We start from the raw sequence: 21,607 nt of genomic DNA, 5'->3' as shown, positions 1-21,607 counted from the left end.
CGCGCGGCCCATGCCACCACCTGGAGTGCGAGACGTCAGCTGTGCCTGGCCACNTGACATGCGCATGCATCTATATGGCATGTCGGACGAGGCGGCAGAGGAGGAGTATCAGCGCCTCTACAGCCAGTTTCAGCACAGGCGCACACGTCGGCGAGAGCAGCAGCCCAATGCTGTAGACAGTGGGCGCCGCATCTTACCGCGCACTTCACCCACTCCTGCACCTGGAGCGCGCACCGTTGGTCCCAACATGGATCCGGAGGCACAGCGCATCGTCAGCCCCGACGTGGCGACATGGATATCAGCGATAGCGAGTCTGGTGAGGGAGTCCATATGGTTCGAAGCGGAGGGGGTGGGAATGTGCGCCTGTTTCTCTCCAGTGAGAGTCCGGAGTGGTTCACCCCACTGAGTATCATAGAGCTGGTGCGTGTTCACTCCTGGCAGGATCGACCTGGACCCATGCTCGTCCGCGGCTGCTAACACACGTGTTGGGGCGACAGTGTATTACGATATGGAATCCGATGGTCTGTTGGAGTGCAACGCGTGGACGGGCAATGTGTTTGTCAACCCGCCTTTTGGGGTGCAGGGTGGTGCAAGCTATCAGAGCCTGTTTTTCCAGAGATGCGCAACAGAGTACACGGCTGGTCACATTCACCAAGCAGTACTGCTGCTGAAAGCCGCTGTGGGTTATGCGTGGTTTGATGCCATACTACAATGGCCTGTCTGTTTTCTGCGCCAACGTTTGGCGTTTGTGCGTGGGCAATCCGGGAGTCAACAGCAGGAGGGAGGACCCCTGACATGGGGAGCGCGGGTAGCCAATCCACACGGAAGTGTCGTGGTTTACATGGGCCCAGACGTGCAACGTTTTGTGTCAGTGTTTGGTTGTATGGGCGGAATACCGGGGGCGACTTCATGGGCCATGCCCCGCCCAACGGAGAGCTCGATGGATTAAGGCATAGATTGCATATGGCGAACATATTCTTCTCGGCAGACATCTGCATTTTCATTTGTTTTCAATGTAGCTCGTGGTACTGAGTTTAGCGGTTTATCAGAGATTTGTCATTGTTTCCACCCGAACCTATTCATGCGTACGAGTGTTGTGGGATAAACTGGACGGACTGTCGATAAAGTGTGGTGGGAAAACAGTGGGACCTCGGCAGCTGACTTGACTGGGTAATGCAGTCGTGGCCCTGAGTGCTTGCCTCCGGTAGTAGTAGTAGTGCCAGAGTACGGTAACCAGGTGTGCAAGTTTTTCCACTCCATGTCGTGGGATCGAATCTAATACACACATGAGGCACTTGTAAGCGGTCCTCTTGCAAAGTTTTTCTGTAAATTCCTTAAAAGTCATGTGCTTTTGGATGCCAGCCCCGGCCAATCCTGCCAACTTGACAGCCAATTCGACACCCTGTCAGGCTAATTCGATACCCTGTCAGGCCAATTTGACACCCCGAACAGGTCAATTCGATACCCTGTCAGGCTAATTCAATACCCTGTTAGGCCAATTCGGCACCCGGACAGGCCCGGACAGGCCAATTCGACACCCGGACAGGCCAATTCAGGCGCAGCACAGCCCAATTCCGAGGCTCCACAGCGCAATTCGAATACCTCCGGCGGGTCCGCCAGAACAATTCCAGACCTCGGCAGACCAATTCTTTTGTCAGGAATAAAATCCAGGCTAATTCTGCGACAGAGCTCTTCCCTAATTCCAGCCCGAATCCTACCCTCCTCGCGTACCTCCTTTTCAGGACCGCGCGGAACCTGTCAATTTATTGTGGGGGAAGGGTTAGGCTTTGTATAGCTTTGGACTAAGGACGTAAAGGAGCTGATGTGTTGATCTGTTGACGCAGAGTTTAAGAACAGCGGAAAAGTTCATTGTCGGTTTGTAGTTGCAAGTTGGCGTTATATGAAGATTGGCATTTGTAGGACGGGGGCTACAGCTGTTCATCGCAGCCAACATTCCGGCTAATGTCTGCACATATCGATGGCGTTAGGGGTCCAGCATATACATGACGTCCGCAAGTCCTTCGTGACGCCGCTTTTTTCTTATTGCAGGTGCCCCTCAGTAGCTTTGTGCTATTAATACTCCCATAGGAAGTGTGTGCTTTGTTGATTGTGTGCGTGTTGACCTGGCTTAAATGGAGCAACAATGTAACGGTTGTTAGAAGCAAACATATCGATAGCAATTCACGATATAAGCTGGTTATCTGTAAAATGGTTGCAAAAGATGCATTCGAAGAACCAAGCCAAGGCCGACCTGGTGTTGCAACAACGACGTCAGAGGCGAAGGCAAAGAAGGCGCCTTTCTTGTGCCTTAGCAGTCTTAAATTGACGCAACTTCCAGAAGGTATGATGATGAAGCATCCGCGCATTACGCCAAGTAATAGAGCGATGCCACACGGATGTTTGGTGTTCACACGTTTAAGGTTTGGACGCATTGAAGACGTTGACAAACATAGATGTCTCCAACAATAGCATCACGAGCATTCCAGAGAAGGGGCTCCCGGACAGCTTGGTGGAGTTAACCGTAACCGGCTGTCAACTGACGGAGCTGCCATCCTGCATCGGGACGTTACCGCGGCTTAAGAAGCTGTTCGCCGGTGCCAACAAGTGGGTCATACTCCTGCGTGACGGGGGACTTCATGCTGGGAATGGATGGCGGGCCGGCGCATGGACATTCTCTTCACAATTCCACACCCATGGAAGAGTTACCTGTACGTCCGCAGCCCCTGCTGTCGCAATGTGATCGCAATAAGTCCCGATGGGTCTCAGATTGAGGCGCTTCCCTGGCACCCTCTAAATTCCCCCTTTTCTTTCGAATGGTTGCACCACCTTACCCCTACCGCCGCTGCCAAGGTGCCACCCTCGCCCCTGCCCCTGGCCCCGCCCCAATCTCTGCATTCGCATGTTGTCCCTGCCTCTGCGCCTCGCTGCGGACCCCGGGGCCCTCGGGACACGTGACGCCTGGCAGGCTCCAAAACATAGAGCCTGCGTTCCGGAGCCAATCTCTGCAGCACGCGGGTCTGGCGTACAACCGGGTTTCGGAGCTGCCTCCTGAGCCCGTGCTGGCTGCCAGTCCGCTGCTATCCCTGGACCTCTCACACAATGACCTGGAGGGCCTCGTGGTGGGTCGGGGTCGGGGTCGGGGGAATGGTGGTGGTGTCAGGGGAATGATATCATCTAGGGGGTGCTGTGGCCAAGTAGCGGGGCAGAGCGGCACCGCGGGCTGTGTGTGGCAGCCAGCTCATCGGCTTACAGCAGGATGTTAGACTGACCGACAGTGACCGCCCTACCCTTCATCTTCATCCCTACCCCACACCCCTTTGAGGCGATTTTCGTAGACAGGCGGTCGTAGACGTGTGTTGATAACTGGTTGTAAGTCATCAGACAGGTAGGCAGGCATACAGACACGCATACCTAAAGCTTCTTCCCTTCCCGTCACCCCACCCGTTCCTTCCACCTCCCCCTTCCCCCCAGTCCACCCTCACTCAGCTGGCCGCACTGCCCTCCCTGGCGGCGCTGAGTCTGGCGGGCACCCCGCTGGCCCTGGCTCCCCGCTACGAGGGGGAGACCCGCGGGCGACTAAAGCAGCTGTTGTACCTGGACGGGCAGGTGGGACTGCATATAGGGGCAGCGGGCCACAGGGGGGGACCGGGAGGGGGGGCTCGGGCGGTGAAACCCTAAGACTGACAAGAGCCGCCAAGGAACCGTCGAAGGAGGGGGGTGTTCTCAGTGTGGGGAAGGGAGGGAGGGACATGGGGGGCGGCGGTAACGACGTAAGCATGCACTGGCGCGGGCCTGCACTGCCGTGGACTTGGATGCCCTGGTTACCGGGGGGAAGCGTGTGTGTTTGTGTGTGTGTGTATGTGTGTGTGTCACCTTGGAGGCATGCCAAAGTCAAATCAGGATGTGCGTGTACGTGTGCGCGCACTTGACAACTTGGGGTTTGTTGAATTTGCGGTGAGGTTACCTAGAAACGTATGTGACAGGGATTAGGAGGCGGCAGTCCGCTGGGGGTTTCGGCAGGCGGACTCTCTGACAGACATGCATACACTCACACATGCCTCAGATGCTCACCTCCCAACTCCCAACTCCCACCGCACCGCACCACAGCGACTGGACGCAGCCGCCTCCAGCCGCCCCAGCACCGCCAACTCTCTGCTCGGAAGCAGCAACCGCCACCTCCAACAACAACAGGGCTCCGGAACCGAATCAGGGGCCGGAGGGGGGGGGGGCTCACTGGGGCCCAGCCCCAGCACCGGCCGCCTGCTGGGACCCGCAGGCCGCAGGTCCTTTGGTGGCGCCGCCGCAGCGACGGTGCGTTTCGAGGAGGGGGACAGCGCTGCCGAAGCCGCCTCAGTCGACAGTACGGCAGTCACGTTGACGCTGCGGGGCCTGCGGCCGGCGGAGGACCCGTTCGCGTGGTTGAAGAAGCGGTGGGACGAGCAGATCGCCACCGCCGAGGAGCTGGGCATGACGGTGCCGCCCACGTTGGAGGCGCCTGTGCCTCCGCTGCAGCCGGTGGTTTACCACATTGAGATGACGGACGTGGAGGGTGGGTGGGGCTCGCTCTCTCCCCCTCCCCGTCCCCCTCTCTTCCGCTCCCTCTCTCTCTCTCGCGCGCGCGAGGGGGAGGTGGATGGGAAGAAAGGTTTGCAGAGCGGGAGGGGGAGTAAGGGTTTGGCTGGGCCATTTCATCTCTTGTTGGATGCCGTTGGATCCCGTTTAGTGGTGCTTGTGGCTCTCGGCTCTGAGTGTGACCGGTGCAACGGCATGTGGCAATCCCCTAAACACCTGCCAACTGCCAACTGTTACATGCCATACGGTCGCATGGAGGAAACCCTGTCTCCCTGCACTACCTGCAGGACATCACGTCCCGTTCCCCTTCCCCGCTTCCCGGCTCACCCGGCAGGCTCCCCCCTGGCCTGCGTGCCTCTGCGACTGGTGGCACCCACGCCACCCGACGTGACCGTCATGTTCGATCCCAAGGCCAAAGCCGCGGCTGCTGCAGCCGCCGCCAAGGACGCCAAGAAAGCCCCAACCAAACCCGGCACACCCTCCAAGGTCTTAGCTGGGCTGGGCTGGGCAGGGGCCAGTTAAGCTGTCGAGCTGTCCGGGCTCAGGGGCCGAGCTGGGCTGGGCTGGGCAGGGCAGGGGGCCATGCAGCGGGTCTTAGGATGAGACCCTCCTATCTCCGAACACAATAATGGCCATTGATTGGCCATCCATGGTCCCCCCACTGGCTTTTACGGACGGCCCACACAAAAAATTGTGCGGAGCTTGTAAACCTTTTAACTCTGTATCTACTACCGTGGTGCTGCTGTTGCCCCGCATCAGGGATTAAATCGTAAGGGGCAATCATCATCATAATTCTCTTCGTCGTCATCACCGTCGTCGTGTTTGTTGCACCGCAGGGCAAGAAGGCCAAGGGGCCGCCCGCACCCGCGGAGGCAGGGCAGCCGCGGCAGTTGGAGACGGGGCTGCTGAGGGTGACGTTGCCGCTGAGGGCGACGGCGGCTCACCGCAACTGGCTGCGATCCGGTAGGGGGGGAGCTGGGGTGGATGGCGTCGCTCATCGGGCGGGCAGTTCGTCCATCCGTCCGTCCGTCCGTGACGTGGGATTATTGCGAGCCGGTGCATAGGGAAGGGCTTGCTGCTGCTCCTCCTCCCCCTAACAGCTGCGCGTATGTATGTACTTGCGTATTCTATTGCCATGAAGCCGTCCTGAGAGTTCCTGACAATTCTCAAGCGTAATCATCATCATCATCATCACCATCATGGGGAGAAAGGGATGACAGTTGCAACCACGCGTGGAGCCTCTACATCTCCTCTACCACTATGAGGGCCAACCTGGGGGGCTCTTCCTGGCCTTTCGCCTTCCGGCGCCCGCAGCCCCTCCCCCCTTTTCCCTTCCCACTGCTCTCTTGATCCCTCTCTTTCCCCCTACATCCGCACCAACAGGCGTTACGGTGACCATGTACAAGACCACGTTGACAGCGGTGCCCCGCCCACCTACAGCCCCGGACGCCTCAGACGGAGCCGGCGGCCGGGGCAAGCAAGCCGCGGGTGCGGGTGGCCGAAAGAAGAAGGGCGACGAACGTAAGTCGAGTCGGGGTCAGGAGAAAGGGGGAGGAGGGAGGGGGAAGATCGCCTGAGCTGGGATGAAGATGTCGGGGCCGGCAGGGGAAAGGAAAGGCCGGGCTTCGAGGGGCAACATCGCATTGCAGTTCTATGCGTGCTCTACAGCCCGGCGTTTATGCTTCCGTCCAACGTATATCGCAACCGCAACCTCCACCTCGCACATGTTCATTCCGCCACATTGGTTTCCTCATCCTTATATGCCGTAGCCGCGCCTGTCGAGTATGACGTTACCAGCAGTACGGAAGCAATAGGAAGCGCCGTCCTACGTGCGGGTGCGGCGGTGGTTGACGGTTACACGTTGGAATCTTCCGAGCGGCTGGACTTCGTGCCTTCACCTCGCTTGTTCGACGACACGGGCATCCGGATGCCGCTGCGGGACTCGCGGCACTCCAGGGAGCCCGTGGGGCATGTGGACGTGCACGTGCGAATACACGTGCCGATGCCAGGGACGGCAGCGGGAGGGGAGGGATGAAGAAAAGGTGGGGAAAGCAGGTTGAACCCCTTAATCCTGGGTGGGGATAGTGGTAATTGTGTGGGAGCTGGTTACAGAGGTGTGGGGGCTGGTGGAAGAGGCGGGAGTAGGAGGAGTAGGAGTGCGGTGGTGCATTTGTTGGGGGATACGTGCCTGAAGGTGTAAGGAGCGTCAGGGTGCGAAGCGCTTGTTTGGGAGCCGGCCGAGGTTTTGGTCCGCGGGAGCTGAAGCTGGAGCTAGGTCGGAAAGGGGGGAGTTCGGGCTTGTTGACTGATTAGTGGCAATGCGGCGTGGGGCCCGTTGCCAGCACCGGTTGTGTGTATGTAGGGGGGGAGGAAGGGATATGAGGTGCAGATGACAATTGGTTCGGCAAGTGTTCTGCTGATGGTCTCCAGCTCTCCTCCGGCACGGCAGGCGTACATGGGGGCGCTCCATGTTCATTGCCGAAGAAAAGGATAGCGTCTTAACCATGGGGCGTGCATGTGTTGTACAGGCGTACTGCATAAAGGACAAGCATTAAGATTCAGTTTCCCGTGAGGAAATCGCAGGGTGGCCATTTTCCAGGCTCCAGGCGACGCTCGATAGCGCCACTCGTGACTTGCTTGCCACGGGACCTTTCAGGATGGCGGTTATGTAGACATATAGCGGGCTTCCGGAAATCGTCCGTCCAGGAAAAGCCAACAGCCAACCGCTTAAAAGTCAACGGTTTCAAACGAGTTTCAAATTCCTCTTACTCACTGGTCTGGTCTGGAAGAAAATATTGGAAGGTTAGGAGGGCATACAAGACGCATCACAGACACAGCACATTTAATCCAACCAAACACTATGACCCTAAGAAGGCACGGAAACCGCTCTTCATGACAAAGTCGTCTGCTCGGCACATCCTCCAGTTTGAGTGCATTCCGTGTAGCGCCACCTGCTGCCAGAGGCGCCACCTGCACCGACAAGGTAGGACTACTGTCACATATATCCACATGAGGCCATGAAACAAGACCATCTGTCCCACCCCGCTTCATTGACCGCCATGCAGCTGCACGCCCAGACTGACGCTTCCCCACCTCCAGTTCAACGCGGAGTCAAGTGCAGAACAATACACCGAAAAGGTGCGGCGAGGCATCCATCCATCCATCCATCTACCCGACCAGCTCCAGGCCTAAGTTGCTATCACTCCCTCGCCTCCTGCTAGAGTCACCTGCTGGGCGGGAACTTCATCCGCCATACCATTCCTACCGCGCCCCTTACCGCCGTTTCTCTTTCCTTACTGCCCCCTCCTGCTTTTTCTTCCCTTTTCCCGTCCCCCCTTTCTCCTCCTCCTCCTCGTCTTGCCCCTGCCCCTCTCCCTGCCCTTCCAGTTCCAGTATCCGCTGCCACTGCTCCGATGTGACCGGTTGCACACTCAGCCGGGACCTGCGGCACAAAGGGAGGAGGGAGGAGGGTCTGATTCCCTGAGTGGAGCTCAGTAGGGCTCAGAGGGAGAGAAAGGGGTCCCGCACCGCATCGACCAATCCTACACAACTCAGGGCAACCCACAGATCGACCTGATGTTCTCACCTGCCGGCCCCTACGGCCCCAGGCGACCCCCGGCGTCCCTTTCCGCGGACCCTTGCGGCGCAATACCGCCCCTCTCTGGCCCCTCTTTCCCCTCACTTGTTGATGAGCACCATGTCCCGTATGGGCGGCCCCTTCGTTCCCTCCTGTCTCAGCTCCGCCAGTGTCACAGGTCGGCTCATCCTCCGCACCAGCTTCACGTCCACCATCCACCACTTGGGGCCGTCGGGGGTGCTGCACAGCAGAGGGTGTGTGTGTTTGTGGAGGGGGGTATATAGGGCAGCGTCAGGGGTGGCCACCACCAGGGGAACCAGCGTTGCGAGGGGACAAGGATGAGAGGAGGGGCTAGGAACAGCGTGCACACACGGGGCATGGGATTCGCAACCCGAGGGTAGGCGTGGAAGAAGGTCTCCCCAGCCCCGCAGCTGCCCCAGCTCGTTCGTCCCATGCGGCTAATGTGACAGCTAATCATCACACAACGCGCCACCTCTCAGCTGGCCCTTCCCAACGTTTAATTCGCGGCCACTCACATCCCACCCCCTACCACCCCGTTCCACACTTTACCTGCTGGGGTCGTAGTACTTGCTGCCCTTGTCAAATGCGAAGTGGTCGGGGTAGGCTTCCCGCACCACCCGCACCACACCCACCACAGCGGGCACTTTGCAGGAGCTTTAAGAGAAGGCGGCGGCGGAGGAGGAGGACACCCGAGTGGGACCACCGGGATGGGGAATGAGGGCCGCAGGGAGGGAGGGAGGTGGAGGGCTGAGGAGTGGCCACGGTCCGCAGTCAGTTCTGGAAGCCCCACGAACCTTATCCACAACAGCTGTGTTTCCTTTCGAGCTCCAACGTTAATAAATCCCTGTAACGCCCACCTAATGGAACCACCTCAGCAATGCCAGCCATGATAGCGGTGATGCACCTTGCACTTGGGAAGCCTTGAAGCCAGGAGTAAGGACACAGGATACAGGAAGGCACACAGGCACATGCGCGGCCGTTTCAACACGCAAGTGACGCACTTACAGAGATACATAATCGGTACAGTTATTCGTGCACCCCCATTTCGGCCTGCTCCCGCATCGCTGCTCAGACTGAAGAACCAACATGTACATGTACATGCATATACACGGGCGCCACCAGCGCACCTGTGGTAGAAGAACGCCTCGTCCCCCAGCCGCATGGACCGCATGATGTTGCGCGCCTGGGCGTTACGAACACCTAGGGGGGGGGAGAGACCCGTAGGAGAAGGGAGGAGGGGGGAACTTAAGTGGCATGGAGGTGAAGTGATCCTAAAAGGTGTATAAAGGAAGACACGTTTCCGGCCTGCCGAGCCTAGCACATTGCTTTTGCTGTGCTGGTTCCTTTCCCTCCGCTCTCTCTCTCTCTCTCTCTCTCTCTCTCTCTCTCTCTCTCTCTCTCTCTCTCATCCCCTCTTCTGCAGCATAGCCAGCTTGTTATTGGCTTCGTGACAGTCTTCCGTTTTTCGTCTTCCAGCTCCGAACCGGCAGTAACCGTGGAGGCCTGCAGAGGGTAACGGCCCGTTTCCCGCGCTCCTCTCGCCTTACCCAATCCCATACGCACACGCATAATCCTGCTACATTCGTACCTTCCCAATGGGATGTTTGATTGGGCTTAGCTGCCAGGTCGTCCAGAGAAAACTCTTCCGGCTCGCTTTTCATCAGGAAGTACCGCGGGCCCTGAGGCTCGTGCGGGCTCGTGCTGCCAGCCGTCCCCTGAGGCTCCTGTGGGACCTTACGCTTTGCCCTGGCCTCCTTAGGCCCAACGGCTACGGCCCCGCGGGCAGACCTGGCCTTCGCGGCTTTATTACCGGCACCAACTTGAGCGACCTCGAACTCCGGTTCTGATCCGGCTTCGCTGTCGGGTTCGGCATTCCCTGCTGTGGCTTTCGGTTTCCCCTTCGCACGTTTCGGGTCCCCTGCCTCCAGCCCCTTGGCCTCCGTAACAGTGACTTGCTTGCGCGGTCGCTTGGCTGGCTTCCCTGCCGGCGAGCCACCAGCCATGTCGACTGGTTCATCGTGGCCCTGTCCGCATGGTTGTTGAAATTGAGCGTTGCCATATAGACTTGTACAGGTTAGGTTCAGCAAAACTGACAGGAACTTGCGAGCCACTGACTTTGTCTGACGCACGTTTGCTTGCAGCTCGTGGGGCCATGGCTGTTGGCCATACACCACAGCGGATCGCCTTTGCGGTCGACGCAACCTGATAAGTCCGGATCCTAGGACAAAATGTTAAACAGCGGAAAGCCAGCGGGGAATGGTGGCGCTCCTGGAAATTGAACTTCACAGCTAAGCGCCTACGAGCAGGCTCTGCGAAAGGGCTATTACAGCCCTTAAAATATTGCAGGGAAACAAAAGCAATACAAGCAGCACATTATAACAGTGATTATGTGCCCGATGTGCAATGCATGCTGTGCCCTGACTATGCTGCGTCCCAACTATATAAAAATGGCAATCTTTTTCATGGCCAAAAATGAGATGACGTAGGAATTGGATTGCAGTTCGCATATCAGATTTCAACTCCTCACAAGAAAAGGGCGAAAGTATCAAACTAGCCACTTTTGAGCAACAGCCCGCTTCACCCTACCGGGAAACTTCTTGTATGTTCAGACTTGCAAAACTGTGCTCCAAACAACGATGCCAACAGCAGGGAAAAAGGCACCAAGAGGCGGGGTGAGGCGGGCTTCTGAAATAATTACCCTCGGCACGTCAACTCCCCCAGCGAAGTAACGTCCGCTGTGAACCCTGCATTTAAGGCTCTACATAAGAAACATGGTGAACAGACGCAAAGTGGCGAGGGTATTATCGACGTCATTAATTGGGCGATGTGTAGCTGGTGGGAAAGGTAGGCCTGAGTTGCGGGTCGTGCTCAACTGCAAGCGAAATCAAGCTTCTTTATCGCCCCGCCTTTAGTCTTACTGAGCAGCTTGGTCGTCTCACGAGCATCGTCTGTGTTTACGTGTCGAACAACTGTGGGCCTTATTCAAAAAGAACTCGGCCAGGCCGTACTAACTTCACTGGACACAAAACCTCACTTGGTACGGTCAGACTTAATAGAATAGACTCAGAGGTGAGGGCTCAGGAATTCTCATCAATAACCGGTAACCGGCACACGAGCTTCTCTTGATCGAGGAAAGGGTGGTTAGCTGGCCCAGCTAACTGGCACCTGCTCCCAGCGGGCGGTTCCGGGCTGCAATATCAGCTAAACGGGCCCAAAACTCAGAATTGATTACGCAAGCAATGCTGGCTGTTTTGACTGTACATACGAATGCACGGCCAGGACGCCTTGGGTTTAGGCATATCCTCTAGCCGTACATTTGCGACAACGACTGTCGCGCGCTTCTGGCTAGTTTTTAGATGGGTAACGCCCATACACATACAGCGGCAAACTTTTTTCCTGCGACGCCACAAAATCTAAAAATTCCTATCACGTATTCCCTTCGGATCGGAGCGGTGAATGTGGTCTCCACGTAAACACATGTAAACGCATACTTTGCAAAGCACTCTTCCCGCCTCTGCCCCCCTTTCAAAGGGCCCAGAAACCTTCCGCACTTCGGGGACAGCTACTGCCCACAAAATCCATTCCTTTTCTTTGTTAATTTAAATCTTTCTGAAGTAACAGCGGGATTGTTGTTGTTGTGTGGGGCCATGAAAGGGGGGCCCCCAATGTATCCAACTATATCCACAGGTTCCTGACCCATTGACCACGAGTTAGGGGGCGGGGGAACAGGAATTCTTGCAACGCCAATCTTCCCACCCGTATGTACCTCCCACTCTGCACCTTTTATTTGGAGTTCACATCACGTGTGCGTGTTTCTTGAGCCCAGTCCGTACACCGCCCGCATGCAGCTATCGAAATGCAGCGACAGCAGCGTCTGCATTACCTCATCCTGGCAAAATGGATCGCAGAAGAGCCATAGGGGCCATTTGCATTTCATCTCTGCAATTGTCAAATCTCTTTATATACGTGGTTGTTATCGGGAGATTTTTGCAAAATTTCAGCAGCTACACAGCAGGAACTGACATGCCGACTACCTTGACCAACATGTTAATCCTTCCAAGATTCCCAGGCCGATGGCGCCTGGTGGCTCACAGGAGATTCCGAACCATCTCCTCTAACCCCAAGCTCTCCCATTCCCGTTAAACAAGCAAGCAACACCCAAGTCGGCCGAAACGGCAAACTACACAGCACTGAATCCGTCTGATGATGCAGACGCGCGTGAATGCATAAAAGAGTAGAGGAGAGGAGGGGCCCAGGGAGGAAGCACTTGGCAAAATGACCGACGCGACCGCCACCACTGTTGCAACGCCACCTTAGGTGTAAAATCTGATGAAGATAGCTATCCTGCTCTGCTTGGCAAGTGTGCCGGGGCTTTAAACCCCGAGTGGCAACATAAGTCGCAGACAGTGTCACACAAATATACATATAATTGTGTGGTAAACTAACCCTTTAATGTTCTGCTTAACGCCCGTGCTGTCGAGCATGTTGTGCACCCAAACGATGCACACGCAGCACCCCAGTTGAAGGGAGGCGGCAGGCAATCCATCCAGACCGGCAGGGGCCCGGAGACCGACCCCAGGAAGGCACTCAAACCCCCCCAAGGGGATTTAAAGTCGCCTCACCAAAAAATATCAAAACGACGGCCTGTGGATGGAGATGACTCGTCGACTCTCTTATCCACGCAGCAGCCCCATTGTACCCCACGGTATATCCCAGGCGGACGAGGTGATGTTACGAGGCTGGGGCCACACCACGTGCCCACCACCGGGCCCATCTGCAACATCACCACCACCACCATCTGATCAGGCACCCGAACCGTCATACTGAGTCGTGGACAGGTGTGGAGCAGCAATACCGCATTTTGGGGGACTCCGCGAGCATCGCACACAACTTCCAAACGCAACCAAAGTTGACCAACGAATCGAGCCAAGGAACAGCCACCATGAGTGCTAACCTCACAAGCACACGCACGCGCATACACGCACACACAAGCAGCAGCAGCAGCAGCAGCAGCAGCCACATACGGCCAACCGCTGTCAGCAGCTCTGTTGTAATATTACATAGCAGCACCATCGGCCGGCACTGCACTCCGTGGGCTGCAGCAAAGCGCGGTGGGCCAGCAGCGGCGACACCGCCGCTACTGCCGCCATCCGAACCCCGCCCACTCCCACCCCGATATCCCACCGCCTCTGATTTAAGGGGCCCTGCCTCCCTGACCACATATTTCCGCGCGGCCGAACAATTTGATCTGCGCCAGCAAGGCCCTGGGAAGGCACCACGGGAAGGCAGAGAGGCGCTGCTGCCCACCCAAACCCCGTCGCGACCGCCTCTCTCGCCACCACACCCGTCCCGTTCCCCCTCATCCCCAGCACAATAAGGCATCCTCCTGTCAAGAAACAGCTCCGCTCTCTCTCTTTCCCTCTCCTCCACTTCTTCCCCCGCATCAGGGACAAGATGCCGCTCTTATTCCCTGTCCCGGCCACATGCGGCTATCAAACCGCCACATGCTCTTCCGGTGCATATCCTGATGGCCCCGGACCACCGCCTGCCATCGTGGGGCGGTTGCCCCGCAGCCCACCACCACTTCCACCACAACAGCTCGGTACACCCGGTATGCAGCCGGACCGGCTGGCTGGCAGTCTGTGTGAAGACATCCCCCCAAACAGCCCCTTGCCTCCCCTTCTCCCCCAAAAGAGCGAGCCATAACAAGCCCATGCTCCCCGCATGCGCCGCACTCCCAAGTGGGCGCCTTCCAGTCAGACCCATCCAACATAGGGACAGACAGACAGACAGACGAGCATCAGGCGATGGCGCAACGAGAGACGCTGACGGCGGGCAGATGGAAAAGAAGGCAAGAGGAAAGGAAGGGGATCACCACCGCAGCCCACCGGACGCGGAGGAGCAGGGCTGATGTTCCCAGAGAAGACAGGACGGGCCTCACTCACGATGGTTCATTTCCTGTACCCCGACCTTTCCCCCTCCCCGACCCGGCATCCCCACCCGACGCCCCTGCCGCTCCGGCGGCTGAGAGCGCCATGCTCCAGCCGTTGCAGCAGGGGTTGGCATGCCAGCCGTTGCTGCCCGACTTGGCCCACTCCACGATGCCGGACAGGAAGGTCTGGACGCAGGACGGGTCGCGAACAGTGAACCTAGCCCGAGTGGGCTTGGGCCGCGTGCTTACCAAGATGCCGAACCCTGCAGGGAAGTTTGTGGGGAGGGAAAAGAAAAACGCTGGATGGAGTCAGGTGGGGCAGCAGCAACAACAGAAAGTCCTCAAGAGCTACATTGCGGGAAAAGGGAAGTCCGGCCGCAAATTGCGGAAGCTAGGGCACTCGCCAGGTAGGGCACTGCCGTCCGGCCGCAATCTGGGGACAAACACAGCACGAAGGGTTGGAAAGCCCGGGGGGAGACAGCCACCGGATGTGCGGTGGTCCCACCAGCCAGCATCCCCCCCGGCAGGCCGGGGAGAGAGACCGGCATTAGGGAAGCCGCCATTGCTACCCCCCCCCAAAAAAACAGCCACGCCTATCCCAAAAGCCAAAGCCTCGCCGCATTTCCCGTCAGACCAGCTCCAGGACGTTGGCCACCTGTTCAACCCCACCCCCAACCCGCTACCACCCCATCCCCACTACCTCCCACCTTGCCGCGTCTCCTCCAACGTCCTGAACGCGTCCTCGTCCGTGTGGTCATCCCCCACGTATATGGCCACCACATCGGGCTGCTGACTGAGCCCCAGAGCCTCCACAAGGTGGCTCAGCGCCGTGCCCTTGTGCCAGTCAACCTGGAGATGGCCGGGGGAGGGATGGAGGCGGGAAGGGCGGACCGGGGGAGGCGCGGCAGCGAGGGCGGTGGGGAACACGTATGTGGTAAGGAACCACCGCCATGCGGAGCAGCACGCACCAAAGGTGACCAGCACCAGGCGGCCACCACACGACAGACCGACCCAGATCGTGAATTCACTAACCTACGCAGCGACCGGCCCTCCCTCCCAGCCGCCACTCAACCCAGGCCACCCCACAGCCCACTCTTCGTCAAACCAGGGCCGGCGGCTCATCCCGAGGCCGCAGACCAGCACACCTACCCTCACCACTTCACCGTCCAATGATAGCCCTCACCCAGCCCCTCCCATCATCCCCTGGCCAGGTCCGCCCCAACCTCCTCTGTCCCGAGGCGGCCCCCACCCTCTCCACTCGCCAAACCCGCACCGCCGCCTCCTGCTATTGATTTGGCTGCCTGGCACTGTGGTAAATTGGTGGTGCGCTCATTGTCGTCACTATCATACACAAATACTCGTTTCAAGTACACAGCGCACTCTGCTTTCCTTCCCCCCGGTGCTCCGAAACCCCACATCCCGGCAGCTCTGCTTTCCTCCCCCACCTTGGGCCTTATTTCCACCACCTTGCGTCCCCGCGTCATCCGAAGGTCCTCGTGCTGCGATACCACATCCTCCACGGTGGAGATGACGTCCTGCCAGGCCTCCCCCGGGCAGTTACGGAAGTGCGCACTCACGCAGAAGATGTTGTGCTCCACACTCGAACCCGGCACGTCCTTGAGCCTGCGGGCGCAGCCAGGCGGGCAATGGCGTTTCTAGAACTTCGGGAGAGGGTGGAGACTGGCGGGGGAAAAGTCGAACCGCGAGCGAGCGGCGGGGGAGGGGAAGGAGAGGGGAGCGGCTGGCCAAGGCTATCTCGGCACTGAAGTTGTGGGGGCCTGTGGGTTACCGTATTGTGAGGAGCAGGCACGGCGTGTCCGCCCGCACCCAGTGGTGGAGTGGCTGCTGCTGCCCCTCTTGACCCCCGTGTTGATCGTTTGTCCCGTTTGCATGTCATTACGTGCGCCTTCTTCCCCCCCGGGATAGGCTGCATAACGTCCAGGAACCCCCTAGCCTAAACAGGCCATGCCACCGGCCTCCAAGAAACGGACCTGGCAGAGCGCCGTCGCATTTCAGGGGAGGACTGCCCCATGCGGGCACCCCCGTCGGGTCGCCCGCCCGCCCATCCACCCACCACACCGCACCGCACAATGCAGGGGCACCATACACCCCTCCGTTGCACCCACCGTCGCTGTAATTGTTCAAAAATGTCGTCTATGAGGGGCCGGAAATGCGCTGCCGGCTGGAAGGCGGATGGAAATTCCCCGCTGGTCCGACCGTTACACCCACCACCACCACCACCACCACCACCGCCGTTGCTATCACTGCCGTTGGTCACCTGCGTTGCGCAACATTGCGTGGTGGAATGGTGACACTTGGTGGTGACATGTGGGAAATCACATACAATAAAACATGTGCGGGATTGTTTTACCTTGGTAGGACCATGTGAGACCATGAGAGACGGGGACTGAGGCCCTTGGGCAAGTTGCTGCAGACGTAGGTTTGCATATTCCCCGTAACGCCAGTGACCTCAACGACTATTAGATACTCCAATAGGGTGGCCTCCCGAACGGTAAAATGCCATCCAGGTGCTAATAGTGCTTATATACAGAACGTGCAGCAAGCAGCTCCAAAGGTCTCTGGCAAAGTGCCTTCACCCCGAGCAACGGCAACGGCAACGTAGCCTATTTTGCCACCGCCAATTAATCACCGACATGCTTCCGCCCATCGCTTCTACCCGTTTTTCCTGCCCTAAACCCGTTTCCCCAGGCCAGCTCGTCCACATTGCAAAATTGGTTGTTTGGTCCGAGCTGGCGGGGCTCACTGCTTACCCGAGGACCCGCGATGTCCATGCCATGGCTCCCGGCATAAAACAGCTCCTTTAGCTGTACGAATGCCTCCACCTTTTCCCGCCCTCGGCCGCTAATTATGGCAGTGGGGAACGCCCTGGCGACTGCCTGCACCACATTGCGCATCTGCAACGGCCGCCGCGGAGTAGGGACGCACCGTACCCGGTTACAAGAGACTCAAGGCGCAAACAGGGCATGACTCAGGGCCAGGAGCGATAGCTGCGGTACCGTTTCGTGGCCGCGAACGCACACTTGCCTCTTGGGACATTATAGCATCATCCGGGTTGGACACAATCGGTGTAAGCGTGCCTGTAGGGCATTCAGGCGTTGTTATTCCAGGCAGATTCCAACATGTAAAGGTCTTTGTGCACAAACGTAAACATACCATCATAATCTAGGAACACGGCGAGGCGTTTGCCTTCAACGGCAGCTTTAAACGACTCGAAATGCGTCAGTACGCAGGGGTGGTTCTCCTGTGAAAGGGAGCACATTCCTTATCTCTCCAGGGTTGCATAATTTGCATTGCTCATAAATGCGGCTAAGAGGCTCGCCTGCCACGCTAAATAAGCTTGAGCTGCCTCCGCAGTGTCAACTGGGTCGCTTTGTCCGAAAGTCGACTGTGCAGAGCTGCGTCGCGAAAAACCGTTTGTCCCGTTTGCAGATGTCCTGCTGTCGTCCTCGCATAGCTCGAAACTGGCTCGAGAACCGGGCCCAAGTAGGGCCGCCGTGCCGGGAAATGCGCTAGGTGAGGTTCCAGGCTGCGCCGCTGAATATGACCTCCACATTGCAGCTGGCGCAGCGCCAGAAGGGGATGCCAAATGAAGGTTTGTCCAAAAATGACCCTCAAGACTGCTCAAGCGGGTTCCGGTCCAAGTATTGCATGTTGAAGCTTGATGCAATCAATTTAGTCAGCTAAGGGCAAAAGACAGTTTCCTGTTGCCTAGTGTGACTGCAAAGCGGTACGGTACGAGAAGGGGTGCATACGGAAGAAACGAGCAGTTCTTTTACTCGGATTTGCACCTACCTATGTTATGGAGGACATCGTAGTGTAATGATCCCGCCTTATTAATTATCGTTAGTTTGCGGCACCACAAAGAAGGTCCTTACCCTGGTTCTTACCTGCGTTGCGCTACGAAGCACTTAAGCTGCCATGTAGGTAGGTTCTCAGGTTGTCGCCCATTTCCATGTGCGAAGGATTAGCATGTCTCCGCGCGACAAGTTGCCTTGGACCCGTAACCGTGAGTCAGCACACCAGGGCTGGTCAGTGCCTTTGGAGGTGGTTTCCATTATGCATCGTGAGGATAATTGTGGTCTTCACTTGGGAGGTGAAATGACACCATGCAATCGTTGCCGCGTCTTTATACCGTGCGTTTTGCCGAACGGTCTGACGCACGTAACTGCTCCAGCCCTGCGCCAAGCAGGGCTGGAAAGTATTCACATTTTGAAGCACGGGCACGTTACCATAACCTCTGTAAAACCTAGCCCCCCTTAGAGAACCCAGACGTTACATTTCCAGGAGTACAGTTATTCCAGCTTGCAATCCACCGTACAACCTGCCCCTTCAAGCGGCCATATTGGCATTGGCGGCTACCAGCGCGCGTAAGGGACGGCGTTACGTACCTAGGGAGGAGCGAGTATGCCCCTGTTGCGGCACTGATAGCCATATCGAGGATGAGAAGCACATTTTGCTGGACTGCCCGGTGTATGACAAAATCAGATCTGATATGGATTTCCCATGCTTCAAGCATTTGAAGCACGCTATGAAGTGGGAACCTGAACGCCTGGGAAGGATGCTGGAACGTATATGGACACCGCAACTCTATCGTTCCGTTTGGTCGTTAGTATCCTTCATAACTTGCTTTGTCTGAAATGCGACGGAGGGTGGTGCTTACAGGCGATCTGGCAGCCCTTGAGCCCTCGGCTCGTATTAGGGCGATTTGCAGGTACGGGGAACGCACCCACGGCCATGTAACACTCACAACTTCATATTGGCATAACGGACAGAGGCACTGCCGGCAACAGCCTAAGCGGCAAGGAAAGCGGCGCAAACTGGTGTACACACACACATGCCTGTGCCGGGACCCCGAGGTGGCCCGACCCATCAGGCCATCAGGCTGCAAGAGGCAGTCATCCTTGCCAAACTCATCCGACACAACGGCAGTTAATAGAAATTTATCACATAGGTAACTCCTAACTGCTCGTAATGCGACTGACGGTTCATCCCCTGGAGGTGGGGAATACATTGTCTGACTTCACAGTAGCACTGTGAGAGGAAAGGCCAAGGATCGGCATGAAGCAAGGAACACTGACATTCCAAAACCCTGTAATTCTACCCCTTCCTACCCGGCGTTTTATCCCAATCAGCCCTGGCTGAGCATGGCGCTGGGATGTCGGGTGTCCTTCAGGACAGACACTATAAAAAGTAACGGACAACGGTGACAGGATTCCGCCAGGCTGCACAACCCTCATGCAAAATTACGCGCGCAAGCCGAGTTGCATGGGCTTCGAAAATCCTCCTTTCAATTTACACATTACAGTCTAGCAAACTGTGAAGTGGAGCTTACATCCCATTTTAGGTTAGCCGAGAAGGCAAGCATTCGTTCAAAAACGCGTATGTCTGTGCGAAAATACGACGTCTGTTCACCTTCCTCATTGACGCGTACCGTGTCAGCTTGCATAATCGTTTCCGCGTTCCTGTATGCACTTCATCAAAATCAACATTTCATGCAATTAAGCATTAACTTAGCACGACCACTTAATTAGTCTGGTTCCCGAGATTGTTCCCATCTTAGCTAAGGCGCAGCCGTAATGGGGCTTAAGGAGAAGGAGGATGGATCTGGCTCCTGTCCACCAAGCGGACTTGCATTACTTCTTTCAGGAGGCAACACTGAAGGCCTGGCAGGCGAGACATCTACTAACGATGACGAGGCCGCGGCAGCGGCATATGTTTTCAACGTGCAAAGCCCTCTTACGCAAGGGGAGGGGATGTATTCTTCGTTGAGCGAGCTTGTCTCAGAACGGGCTCGGCACGAAAGCACTGGACCTAGCTCTGCTGTGGACAGCAGGCCAGGGCGCCTGGGACCAGCAACGGTTGAAGTTGATTATATTGTGGGTCAGCTGGAGACCAGCTCAAGTGGCATGCTTATATCCACAGCAACCTTCTCTTCTTGCCGAGCAAATGCGTGCGTCTTCTCGGGGAAATGGCAGTATGAGACAACCATATGCTCAGCCGGAATTATGCAAATAGGCTGGGCGACACTTCAATGTCCATTCACATCGGAAGAGGTACGCTTGCTGGTGGTCGAAACCACGACGTCGCCCTCCAACTCACCCAGCCTGCCTGTTGCAGGGCGTCGGCGACGCACCCGACTCTTATGCCTTTGACGGTAAACGCGTCCGGAAATGGCACGTCAGTTGCACCCAGTACGGCGAGGTGGGTTCCGGCACTGGCCAGACCTTGCAGGGCAGGGCCAGTGCCGGGAAAAGTCAACGGACACCCGGGGGTGTGGGCCGTGGCGCCAAACCTGACACATCAAGGGGGAATACGGTTGCCGATGCTTGTTAGCCTGATACAGCCCTGGGCGAGCACAGATAGGGACGCACGCATCCACAACGGCGTCCGTCCACCGCGCCGATGCACCACAGCAGACGTCTCATTCAAGTCATGTTACGACTTGTACGGCACTTACGGAACTTTTGAGTTAGGCACGCCTTGTTGCTTGTTACTTTGAAAGCCAACCATCAGACCCGCACCGCCCTCCCACCGGCGTCTCTCGTTCGTCTCAGGCCTGGGCCGCTGGCGATGTGATTGGCTGCTGTCTGGATCTGGACCGTGGCGAGGCCACCTTTTACCGCAACGGCCGCAGCCTTGGTGTAGCCTTCACTGGAATCCGCACCATGCAGCCCAACCTGGCATACTTTCCCGCCGTCAGCCTTTCCTACGCCGAGCGCTGCGAGCTCAACTTTGGCGCGCAGCCGCTGCAGTACCCAGCTCCGGGCTATCAGCCCATGCAAGCACCGCCAAATGCCGGCGTCTTGGCATCCACGTCGTACCTGGTCACCTGTCTGGAACGCCTCGTTACTGCAGTACAGCCACGGCAGTACGGTCAAGACGCGGCGGGGGGCGGAAGCAGCAAGGCAGCAGTGGCGGCAGCCGCGGCTGCTGCGGCAGCTGTCGCCATCGACTCGCACGGGGGCTGCAGTGATGCCCACGTGACGTCCCGGCCGAGCTTTGCGGTGACTTGGGAGTCTTGGCTGCTCATGGGCAGCATAGCGGTGGACGAGTTGGCACCCCACCTCCTAGATTCCCACATCATTGCGTCGGTCCTCATGCCATCGATGATGCGCCTGTCTCCCGGCACTGCCTCTGCCGCCAGCTCGCCAGCGGGGGGTCTCCTCTCCGGGCTTTTACGGCTGCTTGAGCTGTGCCTGGAGCCCGAGATGCTCTCGGCGGTGGTCAATTGCTTGCTGGAGACGCTCTCACGACGCTGCATTTCCGCGGCGTTGGTTCCGGAGCAGTTCCCGTACAGTGCATCGTGTCCGTACCTGACGCTCGCGGTGGCGGTGGCATCGCGTGCACCACTGCGCGCAGCCTGGCTGCGCCATCCTAACCTGTGGCTGACGCTTGAGGGCTTCCTGACGCGTAAGGGCCCCTCGCCCGATGACCTACGGCAGCTGCTGCCACACGTCTGGTGGCGCGGCTGCTCAGAGCTGAGT

General features: G+C 57.6%; 3 protein-coding genes across 3 annotated transcripts; 1 reads left to right on the top strand and 2 right to left on the bottom strand.

Moving 5' to 3' along the window:
* Positions 1-7,953: 7,953 nt before the first annotated feature.
* Positions 7,954-9,840, bottom strand: VOLCADRAFT_46120 (uncharacterized protein; the record flags this gene model as incomplete). The annotated part of the gene is made up of 5 exons (XM_002947888.1): positions 7,954-8,014; positions 8,255-8,389; positions 8,720-8,824; positions 9,298-9,370; positions 9,759-9,840. Coding segments are annotated over 5 exons (456 nt in total), but the record flags the coding sequence as incomplete, so codon positions are not given.
* Positions 9,841-14,240: 4,400 nt separating this feature from the next.
* Positions 14,241-17,358, bottom strand: VOLCADRAFT_43532 (uncharacterized protein; the record flags this gene model as incomplete). The annotated part of the gene is made up of 7 exons (XM_002947887.1): positions 14,241-14,365; positions 14,810-14,951; positions 15,548-15,725; positions 16,229-16,284; positions 16,826-17,017; positions 17,142-17,200; positions 17,277-17,358. Coding segments are annotated over 7 exons (834 nt in total), but the record flags the coding sequence as incomplete, so codon positions are not given.
* Positions 17,359-19,876: 2,518 nt separating this feature from the next.
* VOLCADRAFT_57696 (uncharacterized protein) lies at positions 19,877-20,947 on the top strand (the record flags this gene model as incomplete). The annotated part of the gene is made up of 3 exons (XM_002948037.1): positions 19,877-20,176; positions 20,241-20,324; positions 20,678-20,947. Coding segments are annotated over 3 exons (654 nt in total), but the record flags the coding sequence as incomplete, so codon positions are not given.
* Positions 20,948-21,607: the final 660 nt, after the last annotated feature.

This window comes from Volvox carteri (assembly GCF_000143455.1).
Source record: "Volvox carteri f. nagariensis unplaced genomic scaffold VOLCAscaffold_8, whole genome shotgun sequence".
Taxonomy (NCBI): Eukaryota; Viridiplantae; Chlorophyta; class Chlorophyceae; order Chlamydomonadales; family Volvocaceae; genus Volvox; species Volvox carteri.
The sequence above is the reverse complement of the archived record's forward strand: the minus strand, read 5'-3'. Positions and strand labels throughout refer to the sequence as shown.